Source organism: Lithobates pipiens, unplaced genomic scaffold, assembly GCF_037356315.1.
Source record: "Lithobates pipiens isolate NorthernLeopardFrog02 unplaced genomic scaffold, aLitPip1_a1.2 Scaffold_3, whole genome shotgun sequence".
In the NCBI taxonomy this organism is placed as follows: domain Eukaryota; kingdom Metazoa; phylum Chordata; class Amphibia; order Anura; family Ranidae; genus Lithobates; species Lithobates pipiens.
Window position 1 is genome coordinate 223790288 of NW_027507790.1, and position 19042 is coordinate 223809329.

Consider the following 19042-nt stretch of genomic DNA (forward strand, 5'->3'; position numbering starts at 1 on the left):
TGGTGAGGTTACTTGAGTACTGGAGTTAAGAAACATTGCCTTACTGGACCGCTCTACTCTGAGACAAATGGTTATTTACTATTGCTAAACACCCATTGTGAAAATGCTAGGCGACTGTCCTTCCCAAGTCTTTAGTACGTTCTTTAACCACTTGCCACGTTTTTTATATACATTTCAAAATCTGCATTTATTTGGTAAAAACAATACTACTTGGAACCCCCGAATATTATATATTCTCTGATAGAGCCGAGGCCCTGGTTAACAAAATGGTGGCAGTGACGGATACCTTTTATGGAGACATCCGGTGTCTCCCCTGCCCAACAGATTGGGTTTGATCAGATGTTTTCCTGGCTGTACCAGCCAAGAAAAAAATGAACTGAAATAGGAAGTGCCAAAATTCTTGTCTCTTCCGGCTTCATTCATCACAGAGAAGATGGGGAAACGGATGTTTCTCCATCTCTTCTGTGGGCAGCCAACCTGATCACTTTTACAGGTCCTGGGCTCCCTGATGGAACAGAGGTGTCGTATAATTGCAGCCTCTGGAGGGGGTGGGCCCCCTTCAAGCCCTGTAAAAGTGATCAGGTGGCGTTAATGCCACTCGGATCACTTTTGCAGTAAAGCCGATCGCCGACTCTGAAGAATGCAGATCCCGCTATAGTGGTTCATCAAGTCTTAGAGGCAAGTGTGCAGATCAGAAATCATAAAGCTGTTAATTGAGAAATAAGAAAGTTGAATACCTTTTAAGTAAAACATTGTTGGGCTTTTATTTGTAAATAAAAAAAAAAAAAAGGGAGCAGTAACTCGCAGCACAATTCAAAAGTCTTATGATCAGTCTGACTACAGTAAGCTCATTTTGATTGGTTGCTGTGGGCAATATAGTTATTCATTATTCATGGAGCCTGTATGTTTAATCTGTGCAGAAATTGAGTATTTCTTCCTCTTGTCTGAAAGCACATATCATAGGACCCACAATATTTGACAGACCATTTCTTTATTTTACAGGCCTGATCTCATTGACAATTATCTAGCGCTTGTACTTTCTGCTTTCATTACAAATGGCTTGTTGGAGGTAAGTGGTCAAAGGTCATGTGCAGCTTTGCATGTCTATATATTCCTACTCTGTATGACCTCTATTATTTGATTTAGGGGCTGGTGGAGGTAATAACGAGCAGCGATGACGATGTGTCTGTCAGAGCAACAATCATCCTTGGGGAGCTCTTGCACATGGTAAAAAATATTTTTTTATATGATATCTTGGAAAACATGCTGGATTTTTGTGCATCTGACTGCATTTTGTTTGTAATCCTCCATGTCTTTTTGTACTGCAGGCAAACACAATCCTTCCACATTCACACAGTCATCACTTACATTGTTTACCAACCCTGATGAACATGGCGGCATCGTTTGACATCCCCAAGGAAAAGCGACTGTATGTATCATATATAAGACACTAAGAACTCATGTTGAGGGGTGTTTTCCTGCTTTTATGTGCGTTTGAAGCCCCAGTCAAAATGCCTATCAGCAAAATCCTGTAGACTTTATTTGAGCAAAACATATAACAGTTTAGAGGCTGTGATTACCCTGATTTGCGTTGCACTGTTTCTTTGGATACAGTTGTGCTCATAAGTTTACATACCCTGGCAGAATTTATGATTTCTTGTCCGTTTTTCAGAGAATATGAATGATAACACCATACCATGGTGTTTGGCTGAAGCCATTTATTATTAATCAACTGTGTTTACTCTTTTTAAATCATAATGACAACAGAAACTACCCAAATGACCCTGATCAAAAGTTTACATACCCCCGTTCTTAATACCGCTGAAGCCTTTAACATCAATGACAGCTTTGAAGTCTTTTGTGGTATTTGTGGATGAGGCTCTTTATCTTCTCAGATGGTAAAGCTGCCCATTTCTCTTGGCAAAAAGCCTCCAGTTCCTGTAACTTCTTGGGCTGTCTTGCATAAATTGCATGTTTGAGATCTCCCCAGAGTGGATCAATGATATTGAGGTCGGGAGACTGAGATGACCACTCCAGAACCTTCACTTTATTCTGCTGTAGCCAATGACAGGTCAACTTGGCCTTATATTTTGGATCATTGTCATGTTGGAATGTCCAAGTACTTCCCATGAGCAGCTTCCTGGCTGATGAATGCAAATGTTCCTCCAGTAATGTTTGATAACATACTGCATTTGTCTTGCCAACAATTTTGACCAAATTTCCTGTGCCTTTGTAGCTCACACATCCCCAAAACATCAGCGATCCACCTCCGTGTTTCACAGTAGGAATGGTGGACCTTTCATCGTGGGACTTGTTCACTCCTCTCCAAATATAGTGTTTATGGTTGTGGCCAAAAAGCTAAATTTTGGTCTCATCACTCCAAATGACTTTGTTCCAGAAGGTTTGAAGCTTGTCTCTGCTTTTTGTCATATTGTAAGCGGAATATTTTGTGGCATTTTCATAGTAATGGCTTTCTTCTGGCAACTAGACCATGCAGCTCATTTTTCTTCAAGTGTCTCCTTATTGTGCATCTTGAAACAGCCACACCACATGTTTTCAGAGAGTCCTGTATTTTCTCTGAAGTTATTTGTGGGTTTTCCTTTGCATTCTGAACAATTTTCCTGGCAGTTGTGGCTGAAATTTTAGTTGGTCTACCTGACCGTTGTTTGGTTTCAAAAGAACCCTTCATTTTCCACTTCTTGATTAGCGTTTGAACAATGCTGATTGGCCTTCTCAATTCCTTTGATATCTTTTTATTATTTAAACATATTTTTATTCTGAAAATGTTGCATTTGACATAAAGGCGAAATACACGTAACATCTACAGTCATATTTGACTTCGGAAAATATTCTCGGAAAACTGAACATTATATCTTGAATGTACAGCAGTTTCTGAGAAATATATACAGTTTCAAACAAACAGGAAACATATTACAGTATTCCTAACATCACCAGTGTTGTGAAATTAAACAAGAAAGTTTAACTGACCATTAGTCTCTCTAAACCAAAACCCAAAAAGGCAACATATGATTGTTATAGTAAAGGAGTACTTCTAGCCTGGACTCAGATGGGAGACAGGTAGTGCATATCTCCCTACACTCACCCCTACAGGGATCACACTGTGAGGGTAAGGAGACCTGAAGCAGGATCACCCACCTAGAAGAGCCCTGTCGACTATACGTGCCTCCTCCGAGTCAGCTCGATAACGTGATGCTTCCTCAATTAAAGCCTATGCATAGTTGCCAAGTCATAGCGTTCTAAAGCTCTGTAAGAGTATTAGGATAGAGGGACATTGGGGAAGGTATAGGGGTGAGGATAAAGGGGTAAGACAGGGTAGGGGATGGTTGCGTTATCCGGAACGGGCACCATGTGTATACAGGAAAAGCTACCGTTATCGGAAAATTAGAACAGTCAGTTTACCAGCTATATTCCTATTATTTCAATTATGTTCAGTTAGAATCCCAGGCCAGGCTATACCTCGCCCAGCAGTGTCTTGCATTCTGTGGACGCACGAAAATGGATCCAACAAGCCCATACTGTAGTAAATTTTGGCGTGGTATCATTAAGTTGGTGAACAAGTTCTTCCATTTCCATTGTCCGCCCTACCCGACGGATCCAGTCTCCTACCGTGGGGGGCGTGATTGATTTCCAGCGACCGGGCAAACACATCTTTGCTGCGTTCACAAGGTGCAAGACAAGAGATTTCCTATACTGTTTCTGTGGTATCGAGGCGTGATGAAGTAAATATTGTGCGGGTGTATATTCCAAGGTGTAGGTAGTTATTTTAGAGATTAGTTGGTGTATGGCTGACCAATACGGCTGTATTGCGGGGCAATCCCACCAAACATGTAATAATGTCCCTTTCATAGTCCTACATCTCCAGCAAGAGGGCGATGTGTTAGGGTAAAATTTATGCAATAAGTCAGGTGTTCTGTACCACCTGGAGTACAGTTTATACCCGTTCTCCTGAACCGATACATTTCGTGAGCCCTTGTGGATATGTAGCAAAATGTTTTCCCACTCATCTCGTGTGAGTTCTAAGTTCAGCTCCTCTACCCATCTGGTATTGGCAGGGTCATTTAAGCTGTTGGCAGCTGGGAAGAGGAGCGCGTAGAGCTCAGAGATTAAATGCCTTTGGGGTTCCTGGCTGTTGCATAGGTTCTCGAAACTCGTAAGTTCTCTATACCATTGTGACTTGAGAGGTGTACTAGACAAGAAGTGTTTAATCTGGAGGTAATTAAAAAAGGGAATGTATCTGTCTGGAAATTTTTCGGGGAGGGAATGAAAGGGGATTAAGTTTCCTCTATCATAGAAAGATCTGGCTCAATATGTCTTGTGGGGTCTGGTCTGTGAGCTGTCGCGAAGAAATGCCAGGAGGAAAGTCTGGGTTGTATTCCAGTGGAGAGAGTGGGCCTGGAGTAGAGGAGAGTTTACATTTTTGGCGTATCGTTCTCCAAGTATGTAGAGTCGCCCCTATCAAAGGATGAGACTGAAGCGAGTATGAGATAGAAGAGGGGTCTAGCCATGGAAGGAGTTTGACTGGGATGCCAGCTGTTGTTTCCTCTGTCTACCCAGGCTTTTGCTGGCCTGTGAACATGCCAGTCCACTATTCTAGTGAGCTGGCAGGCCCAATTGTACTTTTGTAAGTCGGGGACTCCCAACCCGCCTTGCAATTTGGGTAAAGTCATCTTACCCCATCTTATGCGAGGATGCTTGTTGGCCCATATGAATTGAGAGCTGAGAGCTTTGTATGTGGCGAAAAATGCCGGTGGTAGTTTGATCGGAATGGTTTGCATGAGATACAAGACCCTGGGGAGGACGTTCATCTTCAGGATCGAGGATCTCCCAAACCAAGATATCATGCGTTTATTCCAAATTTGTAGGTCTTGCCTAATAGAATTCAACAGGGGTAAGAAATTCCGGGGGTAGAGATCAGACAGCTTCGTTGGGAGCTGTATACCCAGATAAGTTAAGGCATGCTTCTCCCACCCAAACGGGAAGTTTAATTTACATTGAGTCAGTACGTTTTCCGGAAGAGTAATATTAAGGGCCTTCGATTTAGTGTAATTAATTTGCAAGTTAGCTAACGATTTAAAAAGTGCTCAATCCTGGAGTAGATTTGGTATCGTAATGTGCGGTTCCGTTAGGAACAGAAGCACATCATCAGCGTATGCCGCCACTTTGTAATTGATATCTTTTTATATCCCTTTCCTGTTTTTTATATAGTTCAGCTACCTTTTCCCCCGCAGATCCTTTGACAATTCTTTTGCTTTCCCCATGACTCAGAATCCACAAACGTCAGTGCAGCACTGGATGAAAGATGCAAGGGTCTGTCAGGAGTCCAGAAACTCATTGACCTTTTACACACACACACACACACACACACACACACACACACACACACACACACACACACACACACACACACACACACACACACACACTACTTACAAAGAAACAGATCACATGTGAGGATGGTTACCTTTAAAGTGGTTGTAAACCCTTACAAACCACTTTGACCTACAGGTAAGCCTAGATTACGGCTTACCTGTAGGTCCAAGAAATATCTCCTAAACCTACACGGTTTAGGAGATATTTGCCAAAACACAGGCACCGCTGTCTACGGGGTATGTAAACTTATGAGCACAACTGTATATGTCCCGTTTGAAGTGCATTTGAACTGCAAGCAACACAAGCTAAGCTCAGCCTTTTATTGTCAAATGCAGCGTTTTTAGTTTCAAAGCAGCTGTATGAATTCCAAATGAAAATGCATCAATGTCCAAAAAAACACAAACCTTTGATATAATTTTGTAATGTAAATAATCTGCAGTGCCACATATTAGCAGCGTTTTTTGAATACAGAACTTAGTTAATTTTTTTGTTAGCAAGTATTCCTCAAAGTGATACTAAAGTTCTTCTTTTTTTTTTTTTTCTTTAACCATTTGCCAACCAGCCGCCGTCTTTCTACTGCAGCAGGTTGGCATGATCCCGCGAGCCATCGTAGCTATACGTCGGCTCATGGGATCAGGATAGCAGGCACACGCGTGCCACCAGAGGCGTGCACCTGCTACACTGCAGAGAATGCCGATGCTCGTAGCCGACGGTCGCTATGACCGCCGGGCACGAGAGACAGAACACGGAAGTGTGTGTGTGTAAAACACACAAATCCGTGTTCTGCTCTGTAAGGAATGACAGATCGTGTGTTCCTAATAGCTAAGAACCATGATCCGTAACTTCCTCTAGTCATTCCCCTCCCTCTTCAGTTAGAAACACCTCCTAGGGAACACAGTTAACCCCTTGATCACCCCCTATTGTTAACTCCTTCCCTGCCAGTGACATTTTTACAGTAATCAGTGCATTTTTATAGCACTGATCGCTGTATTAATGCCAATGGTCACAAAAATGTCCAATGTGTCCACCATAATGTCGCAGTCCCGATAAAAATCACAGATCGCCGCCATTACTTGTAAAAAAAAAAAAAAAAATGCTATAAATCTATCCACTATTTTGCAGACGCTGTAACTTTTGCGCAAACCAATCAATATACGCTTATTGCGTTTTTTTTTTTTTAACTAAAAATATTTAGAAGAATACATAACGGCCTAAACCGAGTAAAAATTTGCTTTAAAAAAAAAAAAAAAAAAACGGGGATATTTATTATAGCAAAAAGTACAAAATATATATATTTTTTTTTCAAAATTGTCGCTCCTATTTTGTTTATAGTGCAAAAAACTTGCGATCATCGAACGGGGAGATGCTAATGTAGACAAGCATCTCCCCATTCTGCCTAGTGATACTATCACTGATCAGCTCTCCCTGTAATCGGGAGCACTGATCAGTGACCTGTCACCTACAGCCCCCCCCCCCACAGTTAGAATCACTCCCTAGGACACGCTTAACCCCTACAGCGCCACCTAGTGGTTAACCCCTTCACTGCCAGTGACATTTTTACAGTATTCAATGCAATTTTTTTAGCATTGATCGGTGTATTAATGCCAATGGTCCCTAAAATGTGTCAAAATTATCCGATGTGTTCGCCATAATGTCGCAGTCACGTTAAAAATCGCTGATTGCCACCATTACTAGTAAAAAAAATAATTATCAATAAAATGGCATAAAACTATCCCCTATTTTGTAGACGCTATAACTTTTGCGCAAACCAATCAAAAGCTTATTTTTTTTACCAAAAAATATGTAGAAGAATACGTATTGGCCTAAACTGAGGAAAAAACATTTTTACAATATTTTTTGGGGATATTATAGCAAAAAGTAAAAAAATATGCTTTTTTCAAAATTGTCGCTCTATTTTTGTTTATTGCGCAAAAAAAAACAAAAGAAAACGCAGTGGTGACCAAATACCACCAAAAGAGAGCTCTATTTGTGGGGAAAAAAGGACGTCAATTTTGTTTGGGTGTATCGTCGCACGACCGCGCACTTGCCAGTTAAAGTAACGCAGTGCACGAATCGCAAAACATGGCCCGGTCATTCAGCAGCCAAATATTCCGGGGCTGAAGTGGTTAAAAATAAACATTTTATACTTACCTGCTCTGTGAAATGATTTTGCACAGAGCAGCCCAGATCCTCCGCTTCTCAGGTCCCTCTTCAGTGCTCCTGACCCCTCCCATCTGTGGAGTTCCCCCAGAGCAAGCTACTTGCTATGGGGGCACCCTGGGCCGAGCCACAGCTCCCTGTGTCTATTCAGACATGGAACCATGGGTTCAGCCTTGCCCCCTCTCTCTCCTGATTGGCTAACTGACCTTGTCAGCAATGGGAGTCAATGGCGCCGCTGCTGAGTCTCAGCCAATCAGGAGGGAGAGTCCCGAACGGCCAGGGCACTCATGTAACATCGCTGGATAGAGATGGTCTGAGGGGGGCTGCTGCACACAGGTTTTTTATCTTAATGCATAGAATGCATTACGATAAAAAAAATCCTTCTGCCTTTACAACCACTTTAACCCCACATTTGATTACTTTCCTTTCCTACCCTGATCATACAGATTTAAAAACGATATCTGGTTCATGGCCTTACAATGCTGGGTCTTCCAACCAGTACTGTTAATTTAGGTTAACTTGGTTCCATAGGTTATGTTGGTTTTAAAACTTAACTCCAGGAAATTGACTCCTTTGTAAAAAGTGAAAGCACGCTATGATTTCGGTCCAACCAGGTGCATGACATCTCCTGGACTTATAGCTGTTATTTAAATTTTGGCAAGTTTATTGCCCTCCTGGAAGACTGCAATTGCTGTAGTTTCAGGAGCCCAAATCTGTACCTTCTTCTAGTTCTCTTCAGCAGTAGAGTCGTCGGCGTGGCTATGCCCGACCCTCCTCTCCTGCCCAGTCACAGAAGCCTTGCATTATATAAACTCATGCACAAAATACAAAGGCTTCTGTGAATGGGCAGCAGAGCGGAGGGCTAGGCATAGCTGCACTGTGTGCTTTTCTCCTCTCTCACCCCCCAGCATCTCAGTGTATGCTCTAGCAGAGCCATAAACCTGTCAGCTATAAATAATAGTTAAGTCTGAGAAGTGACATGTACTTCCTTGGACTTAACTCATAGCATGCCTTTACTTTTTACAAAATGGTTGAATTCCTGAAATTCAGCTTACAGCTTGGCTTTTTTAGAGATGAATAGATTGAGTTTAATGATAATTAAAAAAAAAAAATTCTGAGATAAAAGTGTAAATATGCAATGTGTGTCAGGGATTCCTGTAGTCACAGGAAGTACTAATTTGTTATATAAACTTTGCAGGCGGGCCAGTGCTGCATTAAACTGTTTGAAACGCTTCCATGAAATGAAGAAACGAGGACCGAAACCTTACAGCCTGTATCTAGATCACATTGTACAGAAAGCGATGGCTACCCACCAAAAACGTGATCAGCACATGCGTGTACAGAAGGATATTTTTATTCTGAAGGTGAGAAGAAAGCGCTTTTCCTTCATTCAAGTGAAGATCTCAAACACTTAGCTGAAGAAGAGTTGCTTTGTATAGTCAACGCTTTTTATATCCTTTTTCTTGCTTTAGAGAGCAAGAATGTGCATTGCTTAGCAGTCTCACAAATTGTGTGTCTGTGCTTGCCCCTGTATGCTTTGTTTACATGCCTAAGGCTTGCCATACATTATATGATTTTCCTTTAGCTTTACTAAAACCATATCCTGTGAGGTCAGATCTAAACACTTTCACTTTTCTTGTGGAGTCAGGCGGGCCCTTGCACTACATAGTTGAAGGTAGATCTAAAGGAAATTGAATAGGAAATGTGTATAATGTATGGCCAGCCTAAGTTACAGTCACTGGATGGTAGTGTTTTGGTCTGTTTGCTGATGAGGAAATAAGTGTATGCCCTTTAGAACGCATTGCAGGAACCTCTCAATTTGTGTGCGTTTCCCACACTGTCCTTTCAATCGGCAGCAGGAGTCTGCATTGTTCACAATACCCCAAACGCAGGCTGCAAACACAGCATGTTTGCCTACACCGGATCGCATGGTACAAAACTAGCATGCGTTCTGGTTGCGTTTCCAGAAGTAGTGCATGTGCTACTTTGGTGCGATGGGGTGCCATTTCAGCTCTTTCAAAATGAATGGGTTTAAATTGCATCATACTAAATTGCATTTGAATTGCAAAGGAATGCACTATACATTGCATTCCTGTGCAATTCATAGATGATTCGTAGTGTGAACCTAGCCTAAATCCGCCTCATGTTGGATAACAGATCATTTTGGTTTGAATGAAACAGACCTACTATATTTCCTGTTCTGTGGGCACTGTTGTTGCCAGATGGGTGACTTTTTTCCATTACTGACTTAGAGTACAAGGTTGACTTACTAAAACTGATGAGTACAAAATCTGGTGCGGCTCTTCGTAGAAACTATCAGCTTCCAGGCTCTTTTGTCAAAGCTTAATTGAACAAGCTGAAGTTAGAAGCTGATTGGCTACCATGCACAGCTGCACCAGATTTTGTGCTCTCTAGTTTTAGTAAATTAGTAAAACCCCTATATGTGTTAGTGGTGAAGGCTATGCTTTCTTCGATCAGAGCTGCCCCCCCCCCCATAATGGCTAGTATCTGATGACTGGTGGCGAAATGGAGATGACCTAGATCCCCAGGAAAAAAGTGAATCAGAGAGAGAGTGCAGTTTCTCAAGTGCAGCTTTCACTCCAGCAAGGATAATAGTGAGAAGCACAGTAGTGACATCCTCTAATCTCACTCCACATCTCCTGAGACTCTGTCAAATCTCTCAGAGCAGATCTACAGCTGTAGGAACATATCTGGGATTGTACTGTTCATATTCAAAAAGAAACTAGAGAAGTTTTATCCAGAGGGAATTTAAGACAAAAAAGGTACATTTTCAGGGTACTGCTTTAAGCAGTTAACATTTCTAGGTGATAGTAGATGTTTACTTTGCAACAAGTTCCAAAGTTATTATTGTTACTAGTGAGGGCTCATGCACACATGACTTAAAGTAATTGTAAAGGCTCGTTTTTTTATACTTTGTTATGCTTGCCTCCTCTGTGCAGTTGGTTTTGCACAGAACGGCCCTGATCTTCCTCTTCTTGGGTCCCTCTTTTCTGCTCCTAGTCCCTACCTCCTTTAAGAGCTCTTCAGCCCGCAGCTTTTACAGGTTGTCACCCAAGCCGAGTCAGAGCTCTGTATATCCATTCAGACACGAAGCCCGACCTGGCCCGCTCCCTCCCTCCCATGATTGGCTGATTGACATCCGTGGAAGCCAATAGCGCCGCTGCTCTGTCTCAGCCAATCAGGAGGAATGTTCTGGATTTCTGAGGGGATCGTAGACATTACTGAAGAGAGGAGCAGCTCAGGTAGATAATTGTGGGGGCTGCTACATAGGATGCCTTAAGATAAAAAACCTTCTGCCTTCACAACGCATTTAAAGCAGAGCTCCACCCAAAAGAGATAGCTCTGCATCTTTGCTTTCTATCCCCTCAGCTGCCACATTTGGCACCTTTGGGGGGGGGGGGGGGCAGGTACCTGTTCTTGACAGGTACCCGTGTCCTGCGGAAATTCAGCCCCATCCACTTACTATTTATTTACCCTTCTCCATAAACCAGTAAATATTTAATGATCTCATAGGGGCATAAGGCTACATTATCACTGCTCTAACATCTGTATTGACATTTCTTGCTGTTTGCCCCACATTAGACCCCTTTCACACTGGGGCCATGTTAGTGCTAAAGCACCACTCATTTTAGCGGTGCTTTACTGCTGTTCAAGTGGCGCTTTTCGGACGCTAACAGGGTACTTTTAACCCCAAAGAAAAGGTTAAAAACTCACGTGTTGCGGCACTTCGGAAACACTGCCCACTCATTCCATTGGGCAGGGCGTTTTGGGAGTGCTAAATACAGCACTCCCAAAGATGCTGCTTGCAGGACTTTTCAAAACGTCCCACAAGTTCACCACCCCTGTATGAAAAGACACACTTGAATGAATGGGAGGTGGTTTTCAGGTGCTTGGCAGAGGCTATTTCCAGCGCTAAAGCGCCTAAAAAACACCCCAGTGTGAAAGGGGTCTTAGCCCACGTACACACGGTCGGAGATTTTGCCAACCAAATCCGTCGGATTTTGCCCGACGGATTGTGTCCGAAACTGTTGCATACACACGGTTGGGCCAAGTTGGCGAAAAATCCGATCTTTCAGAACGTGATGACGTAATTTCGTTACGATGGGACTACATTCAGGCTAGCAGCCAATAGCTTTGATGTAGGAATTTGATCTGAGCATGCGTGGCACTTGGTCCGATCAAAATGCTCTACACATGATCGGAGTATGTCCGTCTGGCCCAGTTGGTCGGGAAATATTTCCAACATGTTGGAAAATTGGGTCGGACGGAATCAGTCCGATGCATACCACACACAGTCGGATTATCTGACGACACAGTCCGATAAGACTCATTCCGACAGATTCTCCGACCGTGTGTACAAGGGCTTAGAGCTGTGCTATTAATCATTAAAGAATCAAAATTTACGATTCTACCCTCCTCCCGATCTTAACACAGGAACAACATTTTCCCCATTCAGTGCAGAGCGTTCTCTTGCTCACTGCTGAGAGCTGAGCTGAGAAACAGGCAGCATGCCAAGTTTATCACAACATTGCTTAGGGAGAGAAATAGAAACATTGTATTTTCTGTTCTTTTAGATCAAATGAATGAACTTCAGTCTGTAAATGGGGTCAGTTTAACCACTTAAAGACTGACACTTGTTGCTTACTAGTTAAAATCAGTATTTTTTTGCTAGAAATTTACTTGGAACTCCCAAACTTTGTATATTTTAACAGAGACCTTAGAGAATAAAATGGCGGTCGTTGCAATATTTTATGTCACACTGTGTTTGCGCATCGGTCTTCCAAACAAAATTTTTGGGGGGAAAATACACTTTAATGAATTAATAAACTAAACAGTAAAGTTAGATCATATTTTTTTGTAGAATGTGAAAGATGTTACGCCCTGAGACCTTGTAACGCTAACAAGTCACACTGGGGAGGGAAAATGGCTAATTGGGCCCAATTTGGACATTTTCACTTAGGGGTGTACTCACTTTTGTTGCCAGCGGTTTAGACATTAATGGCTGTGTTTTGAGTTATTTTGAAGGGACAGTAAATTTACACTGTTATACAAGCTGTAGACTCACTACTTTACATTGTAGCAAAGTGTCATTTCTTCAGTGGTGTCACATGAAAAGATGTAATAAAATATTTACAAAAATGTGAGGCTTTTATGAGATATTCTATATTATCTTGTCAAAAAGTTATCCTGGTATAAGGCAATTTGCAGCCTTCAGTATCTGGCATTCCCTTGAAGTAAAGATCTTAGCAGTTCACATGTACTGAAAAGTCAGTTTCTGATGAACCGGCTGATTTTTGGTACATGTATACCCTCCTCCCTTATTTTACCTTTATTCCCCGTGAGTCGCAGGAACCCGGAGTCCTGATCTGTATTTACAGAATGCTTTTTTTTTATTATTTATTTCATTTTGGGAAACTAATTTTAGGCTCTAATATATATTTTATGTTTCTTTATGTATAGGATACAGAAGAAGCTTTAACAATGAATTTGAGAGACAGCCAAGTCCTCATTCACAAAGAGAACCTTGAATGGAACTGGAATCTTATAGGGACCATACTCAAGGTATGACTTGATCTTTGTTTTACACTTTATTTTTTATAAAAGTAATGTGTGTGTTTAAAATATGATATTGTATTCTGATTCTTCTGGGGAAGGGGGGACTTCAACATATCTCAAGCAGAAGTAAAACAGACTGACAATTGAAATATTATTATACAGGATTTATATAGCGCCAAAAGTTTGCGCAGTGCTTTACAATAGTAGGACAGACAGTACAATTACAGCACAGGAGGAATTGGAGGGCCCTGCTCGATGGAGCTTACAATTTAGGAGTAAGGGTCAAGTGATACGAAAGGGTAGTAACTGTGGGGGATGAGCTGATGAAGAAAATAAAAGAACAATTGTTACGTGGAGGCAGGGCAGTCTTCTCCGAAGAGAAAAGTTTCCAGGGATCGCCTAAAAGTAGATAATTTGGAGATGGTCTGACAGATAGGGGTAGGGAATTCCAGAGGATGGGAGAGGCTCGAGAGAAGTCTTGGAATATGGGAGGAGGTGATGAGGGAGCTAGAGAGTAGGAGGTCTTGGGAGGAACAAAGAGGACGATCAGGTTGGTATTTTGAGACTAGTCTAGTGATGTAGCTGGGGGCAGAGTTGTGGATGGCTTTGTAACTTACTTTTAGTATCTTGAATTTATAAAACTGTAACTTTAATTAGGAGACGGTTTACTTAGTTATACAGTTACATAGTAGGCAAGGTTGAAAAAAAGACACCAAATCCAACCTGTGTGTGTGATTATACGTCAGTATTACATTGTACATCCCTGTATGTTGTGGTTGTTCAGGTGCTTATCTAATAGTTTTTTTTTTTAATTATCGACACTTCACAACCTTTTTAATACTTAGAAGATTTCTGTATTGCGTATGTACGTGAATGTTGCACTGTATCCTGATTATATGTTTGCAATTTGTTTTTACTTTCCTGATTATATATGCATGCTATGATTGCTGTGCACAGGGCAGTAGATGTGGTTAACACAATCGCAGTGCATTACATTGCTCAACCCATTTTCTTGGAATTGGTCGCTGTAGGGGTGTTACGGGGTATGAATTAATGCACAACTACTAAAAGCGTTCTTCATACTCTTAAGCACACCAGCAGGTAGACGATATGCAATAAACCACTTTCACTGAAGAGAAGGCACTATAGGGTGACAACACACAACTTTACTTTCATTAGCCATCTCTACACCGAGCCCACGTGAAGTGCCTGTGTGAATACAGAAACACTATTAGTCAGAATATGGGGAGCATCCTGGTGCGGAACTTTTCTATACTTGGAATTTCATGAGGTTTTTATTTGCATTGGTAGGTCAGAGGCTCCAGGAGTGATTTGCAGTCACAGATAGTCAATCTCTGACTTGTCATGGTGTCTTCTCTGCAGGGTTAGTCTTTAGCAAGGTCTCTTGGTACAGGTTTAGTTTTAAGCAGTCATTCAGCATGAAATGTGCCTTCTAATAGCTACAGAGTTGTGTATATGAAATAGGTGAACAGAGAGTAAGCATATAAAGGCCATTTAAAGACTTATATACGTTTATAAAATCGGTGCACTTTTTAGGCCTATTAAAGCTGATCACATCCCTTCCCACTGCCAGGACACAGCATTACATAAAGGCCATACAGCATTGAGAGCCACAGCATATTTTAGTGAGGTAAATGGTTAGTTTGGACCAGTTTGATCCAAACAAACAAGTTAAACTTAATTAAAAGCTGGAGATTTGTTTTAAGCTGCCATTAGGAGCATAATGGGTGCCTGCTCAATTTACGAAATACCGGTTTATGCACATCACCGCATTTACAGAATGTCAAGCTCTGACTTCACCCATCTTACTCTTTGATATTGGGGCTGCTCGTTCCTCTAAAGCAGTGATCATCAACCCTGTCCTCAGGGCCCACTAACAGGCCAGGTTTTATGTATTACCTTGGGGAGAAGCAGACTATAGTACCGCAATCACTGAGCAGCAAATGATATCACCTGTGATGTATTTCAGTTATCTTGCAAACCTGGCCTGTTAGTGGGCCCTGAGGACAAGGATGATGACCACTGCTCTAAAGTAATGGATTCCAAACTGCGGCCTGAAAGTTGGGCATGGCCCTTTACTTGCTTTTATCTGGCCCTTGGGGCACTATGTTATTCACTGATACCAATGAAGGGAACAATTCCTACCAATGACATCAACAATGATCAACTCCCAGTAGCCACAGCCTGGCCCCCCTAAAGTCTGAAGATCAGTAAACTGGCCCTTTGTATGGAACGTTTTGGAGACCCCTGATCTTAGGGATCAGTTTTGAGATATGGGAGGGGCAGCCTGAAATATATAGTGTGCCTGGATTTTGGGGGCTCTTGGGCTACTCAAATGAATACCTAAATGCAGGCATTGACAAATGTGCTTTGACTCTAGGAGCCAGCTATAAAAGTTAGAAGCCAGTTTGTGTCCGCACTCCTCCCTCCCCTCTACCCGACAGCACCCGCTATGCCAGTCCTGAGCCCTGGAGTCCAGGATACATAGCCGGGGGCGCACGGAACTGACGTTTTTGTCCTCGGGGTGCTCACCATGTTGCCCTTGGCGGTGATGCGCCATCCTCCGGCCCAATAGCTGATCACCCGAGAGTGGTGTGTTGACAGTCCGCTACACCCCACACTGCCCAACTGAGACAGAGCTGCCAACCTCTGCACAGGAGCCGTGCCTAAATGTATGATCAGATGCCAGCAGCTACTGCTCTTCACTCCTGCTGTCAGTAGTTTTCAGTCTACTGGTTTACTTTAAACATTATCGTCTGTACAGCGAGAACGATTTTTACCCATAAAAAGTGAAAAGGGTAGCATTTAAAAATGTCAAAAACTTCTAAACTACATTTTTTTTTTTTTCTTTTAGTGGCCAAATGTGAATCTGAAAAACTGTAAGGATGAGCAGCTGCACAGGTATAAACACCATGCCTCTTTTACGGTCTATATACATTCGCATTCTGTTTTGATTAGGTGAACCACTGTTAATGCCTTCACAGCTTTAGCCTTTTATTCCGCTTCTGTAACTTGTTTCGCTTTGTTCTCATACCTAAAGGTTTGTACGACGACTACTGTATTTTTACAAGCCCAGCAGCAAGCTCTATGCCAATCTGGATCTGGACTACAATAAAGCCAAGAAGCTGACTGTAGTAGGTTGCCAGTTCACAGAGTTCATGCTGGAGTCAGAGGAGGTGAGTCACATTTACATCCAAGTGTCAGATTCTCACTTTAGCACTAAGAGATGCAGTAATAACCTAAATTATTCAATGCTTCTGTTTGCTGCTGGGTATGTGAACGTAACTACTTCAGTGCTAACCTGTTATACCCTGTTATTACCAGTCCATTTTTCATTTTGTTTTGATCTGGAGCTAATGAATGAATGATTTATTCATTTATTAGTTACTCCTTCTCTATGTCCTCTGTTGTAAGAGGAATGTAAACACGGCACGGTTTACTTTTATGATCACTGTGTTTGATTATCACAGCTTGGATTGGACTTGAACTTCCTTAAAGTGACCCTTTGCTTATTTAGGGGAAAAGTAAAAGGGTCACCTAAACTCTGCATGCCTGCCCCCTGCCTTCAGCAGCATATACTCTGCTTGCTCCAGCACCATTCTGTTTGTTCACTTGGACTGGGGAACGAAAGCCCTGAACTGGTTTGTTAGGCCACTCCCCACATTTTTGTGAGCCTGAAAGAAACAGGTGCAGAATCCAGACCTCCCTATCTGTCAAAGTCTTTGTCATACAGTGGCTGGGGCTGAAGGATGAACCGAGTCGTCGTGTTTAGAGCACTATGCCCTCAGGAGCAAATGTCTTCAGGGAATTAATTTTTACACAAGACTTTTGGTTTATTCCCGTTTCCAAATGTGGTGCTGGGCCAATCATGAAGCAGCAATGCTGTCAGATGGGAGAAGAGGAGTGAATCATGTGCTCACCCATTTCACCTAAAGGGGAAGGGTACTTAGTTTCAGGTGGCTGAACAGCGCAGTAGAGGAGCGATAAAAGGTGATGTTGCTGGATGAAAAGAATTAAGTCACCCTCTTATTTTACCCTGCTGTAAAAAGTAAAGGGTCACTTTAAGGGCTGGGAAAAATGCACATGAATATTTTGTTTCTAACTTTCATCCAGGAGTGGAGCTCTGGTTCGTTTTCATATAATTCCTACACAATCAATGTCTACTTTGATTTAAAAACAAAACAAAAAGAACAACTATAATTAAGAGCCACTGAAGTGTTCTGTTTGTCGAGAGACGGTGGTTGGTCGGGGCTTAACCTTGGGTTACACTTATTCCTAAAGGTGCACCTAGTGAGAGCTCTTGCGTAAAAGAAGTTCAGGATTTTCACCTAGGTGGAGGTAGTGTTGATCCGATGCTGCATCTGTCCCCCGCCGGCTCTGCAGTGAGAACTGATGGATCAAACACCGCTTTTCTCCATCTCCGCGCTCAGCAGAGAGTCGTGACTGTCGGTCAGAAGCTTTTTGCTCTCCCCTCCAGATCTCACAGGAGCGCTGGGCTGTGGAGGGGGTGGGAGGGACTGGCTCAGGCCCTCAGCGGATTGCTGAGAGGCTGAGCCAAGTTCTGATCCAGGGTTTTGGGTGGATCCCAATGGCAGCAGGCATGTTTTAGAGCAGTGTCCATCAACCTTGTCCTCAGGGCTCACTAACAGGCCAGGTTTTATGTATTACCTTGGGGAGATGCAGACTAGAATACTGCAATCACTGAGCAGCAAATGATATCACCTATGATGTATTTCAGTTATCTTGCAAACCTGGCCTGTTAGTGGGCCCTGAGGACAGGCTTGATGACAACTGCTTTCCATAACTATACACTGCAATGCAGAAGGGTAACGTGTCAAACATCCAGTGGCATGTTGCAGTGCATTTTTATTTTTTTTAATAGCATTTAGTAACATTTTATGGTATTTTGTTCAATGTACAGTAACAAATAATAAAGCAGGGGAATAAGCGACATTTCACATATTTGTAACATCATACAGTAATATTTAAAGTGAAGCTTTTAAATACTTGGTAATCATTCTGTTTTGGCAGGAGATAAAGTAGAGGCACTAGCTCAGTAAAAAAAAAAAAAAAAAAAGATACATTCTAATTGTAGCTCGTATAATTCTAGAGACAACATAACTTGCATAAAAAATTTGTTATTCCTGTGATAGTTTTGTGATGCTGTAATTTGAAATGGCAGCCATAAGTACTTGGGCAACACACCTCTGACATACGTGTTGCAGCACTCGACAAAGTATGGTAACACACTGCCATGCATTGCAGTCGGCTGTGTTGGAAAAAATTGTTATGGTCCAAATTTTGGTGCGTTGCCAGCACATTCAAATAACTGAGCTGCCTTAATGCAACTAATGTTAAAGTGTTACTAAACCTAGTAATATGAAAATAGTTCACCCCCCTCCCCCACTTTTACCACAGTGCCCACAGCTTATAAATCTTCTTTTTACTTTAAAATGTTGCCACTATATACCTTTTTGGCTGATCTGTATACCATGGTCAGTGATAAACTGCAGTTTCTCCAGTGCTGAGAGTTCAAGTAGGAGGATATTTCCACTATAGCCTTTATACACACCCACAGCCACTGAAAGTGCCAATATCATGTGACCTGGCTATCTCTGAGAACAAGTAAATGTTCTCTCCAGCTTAAAAGACACAACTGAGCATGTGCATGTTTGTTACCCTTCCTGTGTTAGCTGGTCATCCCCAGATAGACAGTGCAGGAGGGGGAGGATCTGTACACACAGGATAAATCAGCCTTTTTACACAATGCAGACTATTAACCCCTTAAGTTCACCGGTGAGTATAACATGCATTCTATGCTGCATATATAGACTGATTTTACTGTTGTGGGTTTAGTAACACTTTAACCTGCCGTAACAGACCTCCTAGGGCA

General features: G+C 42.2%; 1 protein-coding gene across 2 annotated transcripts in view; it reads left to right on the forward strand.

Moving 5' to 3' along the window:
• The window catches only part of RICTOR (RPTOR independent companion of MTOR complex 2), a 218455-nt gene that overhangs the window by 142242 nt on the left and 57171 nt on the right, over positions 1-19042 (forward strand). For both annotated transcript variants that reach the window (XM_077462825.1, XM_077462824.1), the window contains exons 14-20: positions 1003-1069; positions 1147-1227; positions 1329-1429; positions 8750-8915; positions 13033-13134; positions 16004-16050; positions 16190-16325. In XM_077462825.1, the coding sequence (XP_077318951.1) occupies positions 1003-1069; positions 1147-1227; positions 1329-1429; positions 8750-8915; positions 13033-13134; positions 16004-16050; positions 16190-16325 (700 nt within the window). The remainder of the gene's footprint in view (positions 1-1002; positions 1070-1146; positions 1228-1328; positions 1430-8749; positions 8916-13032; positions 13135-16003; positions 16051-16189; positions 16326-19042) is intronic.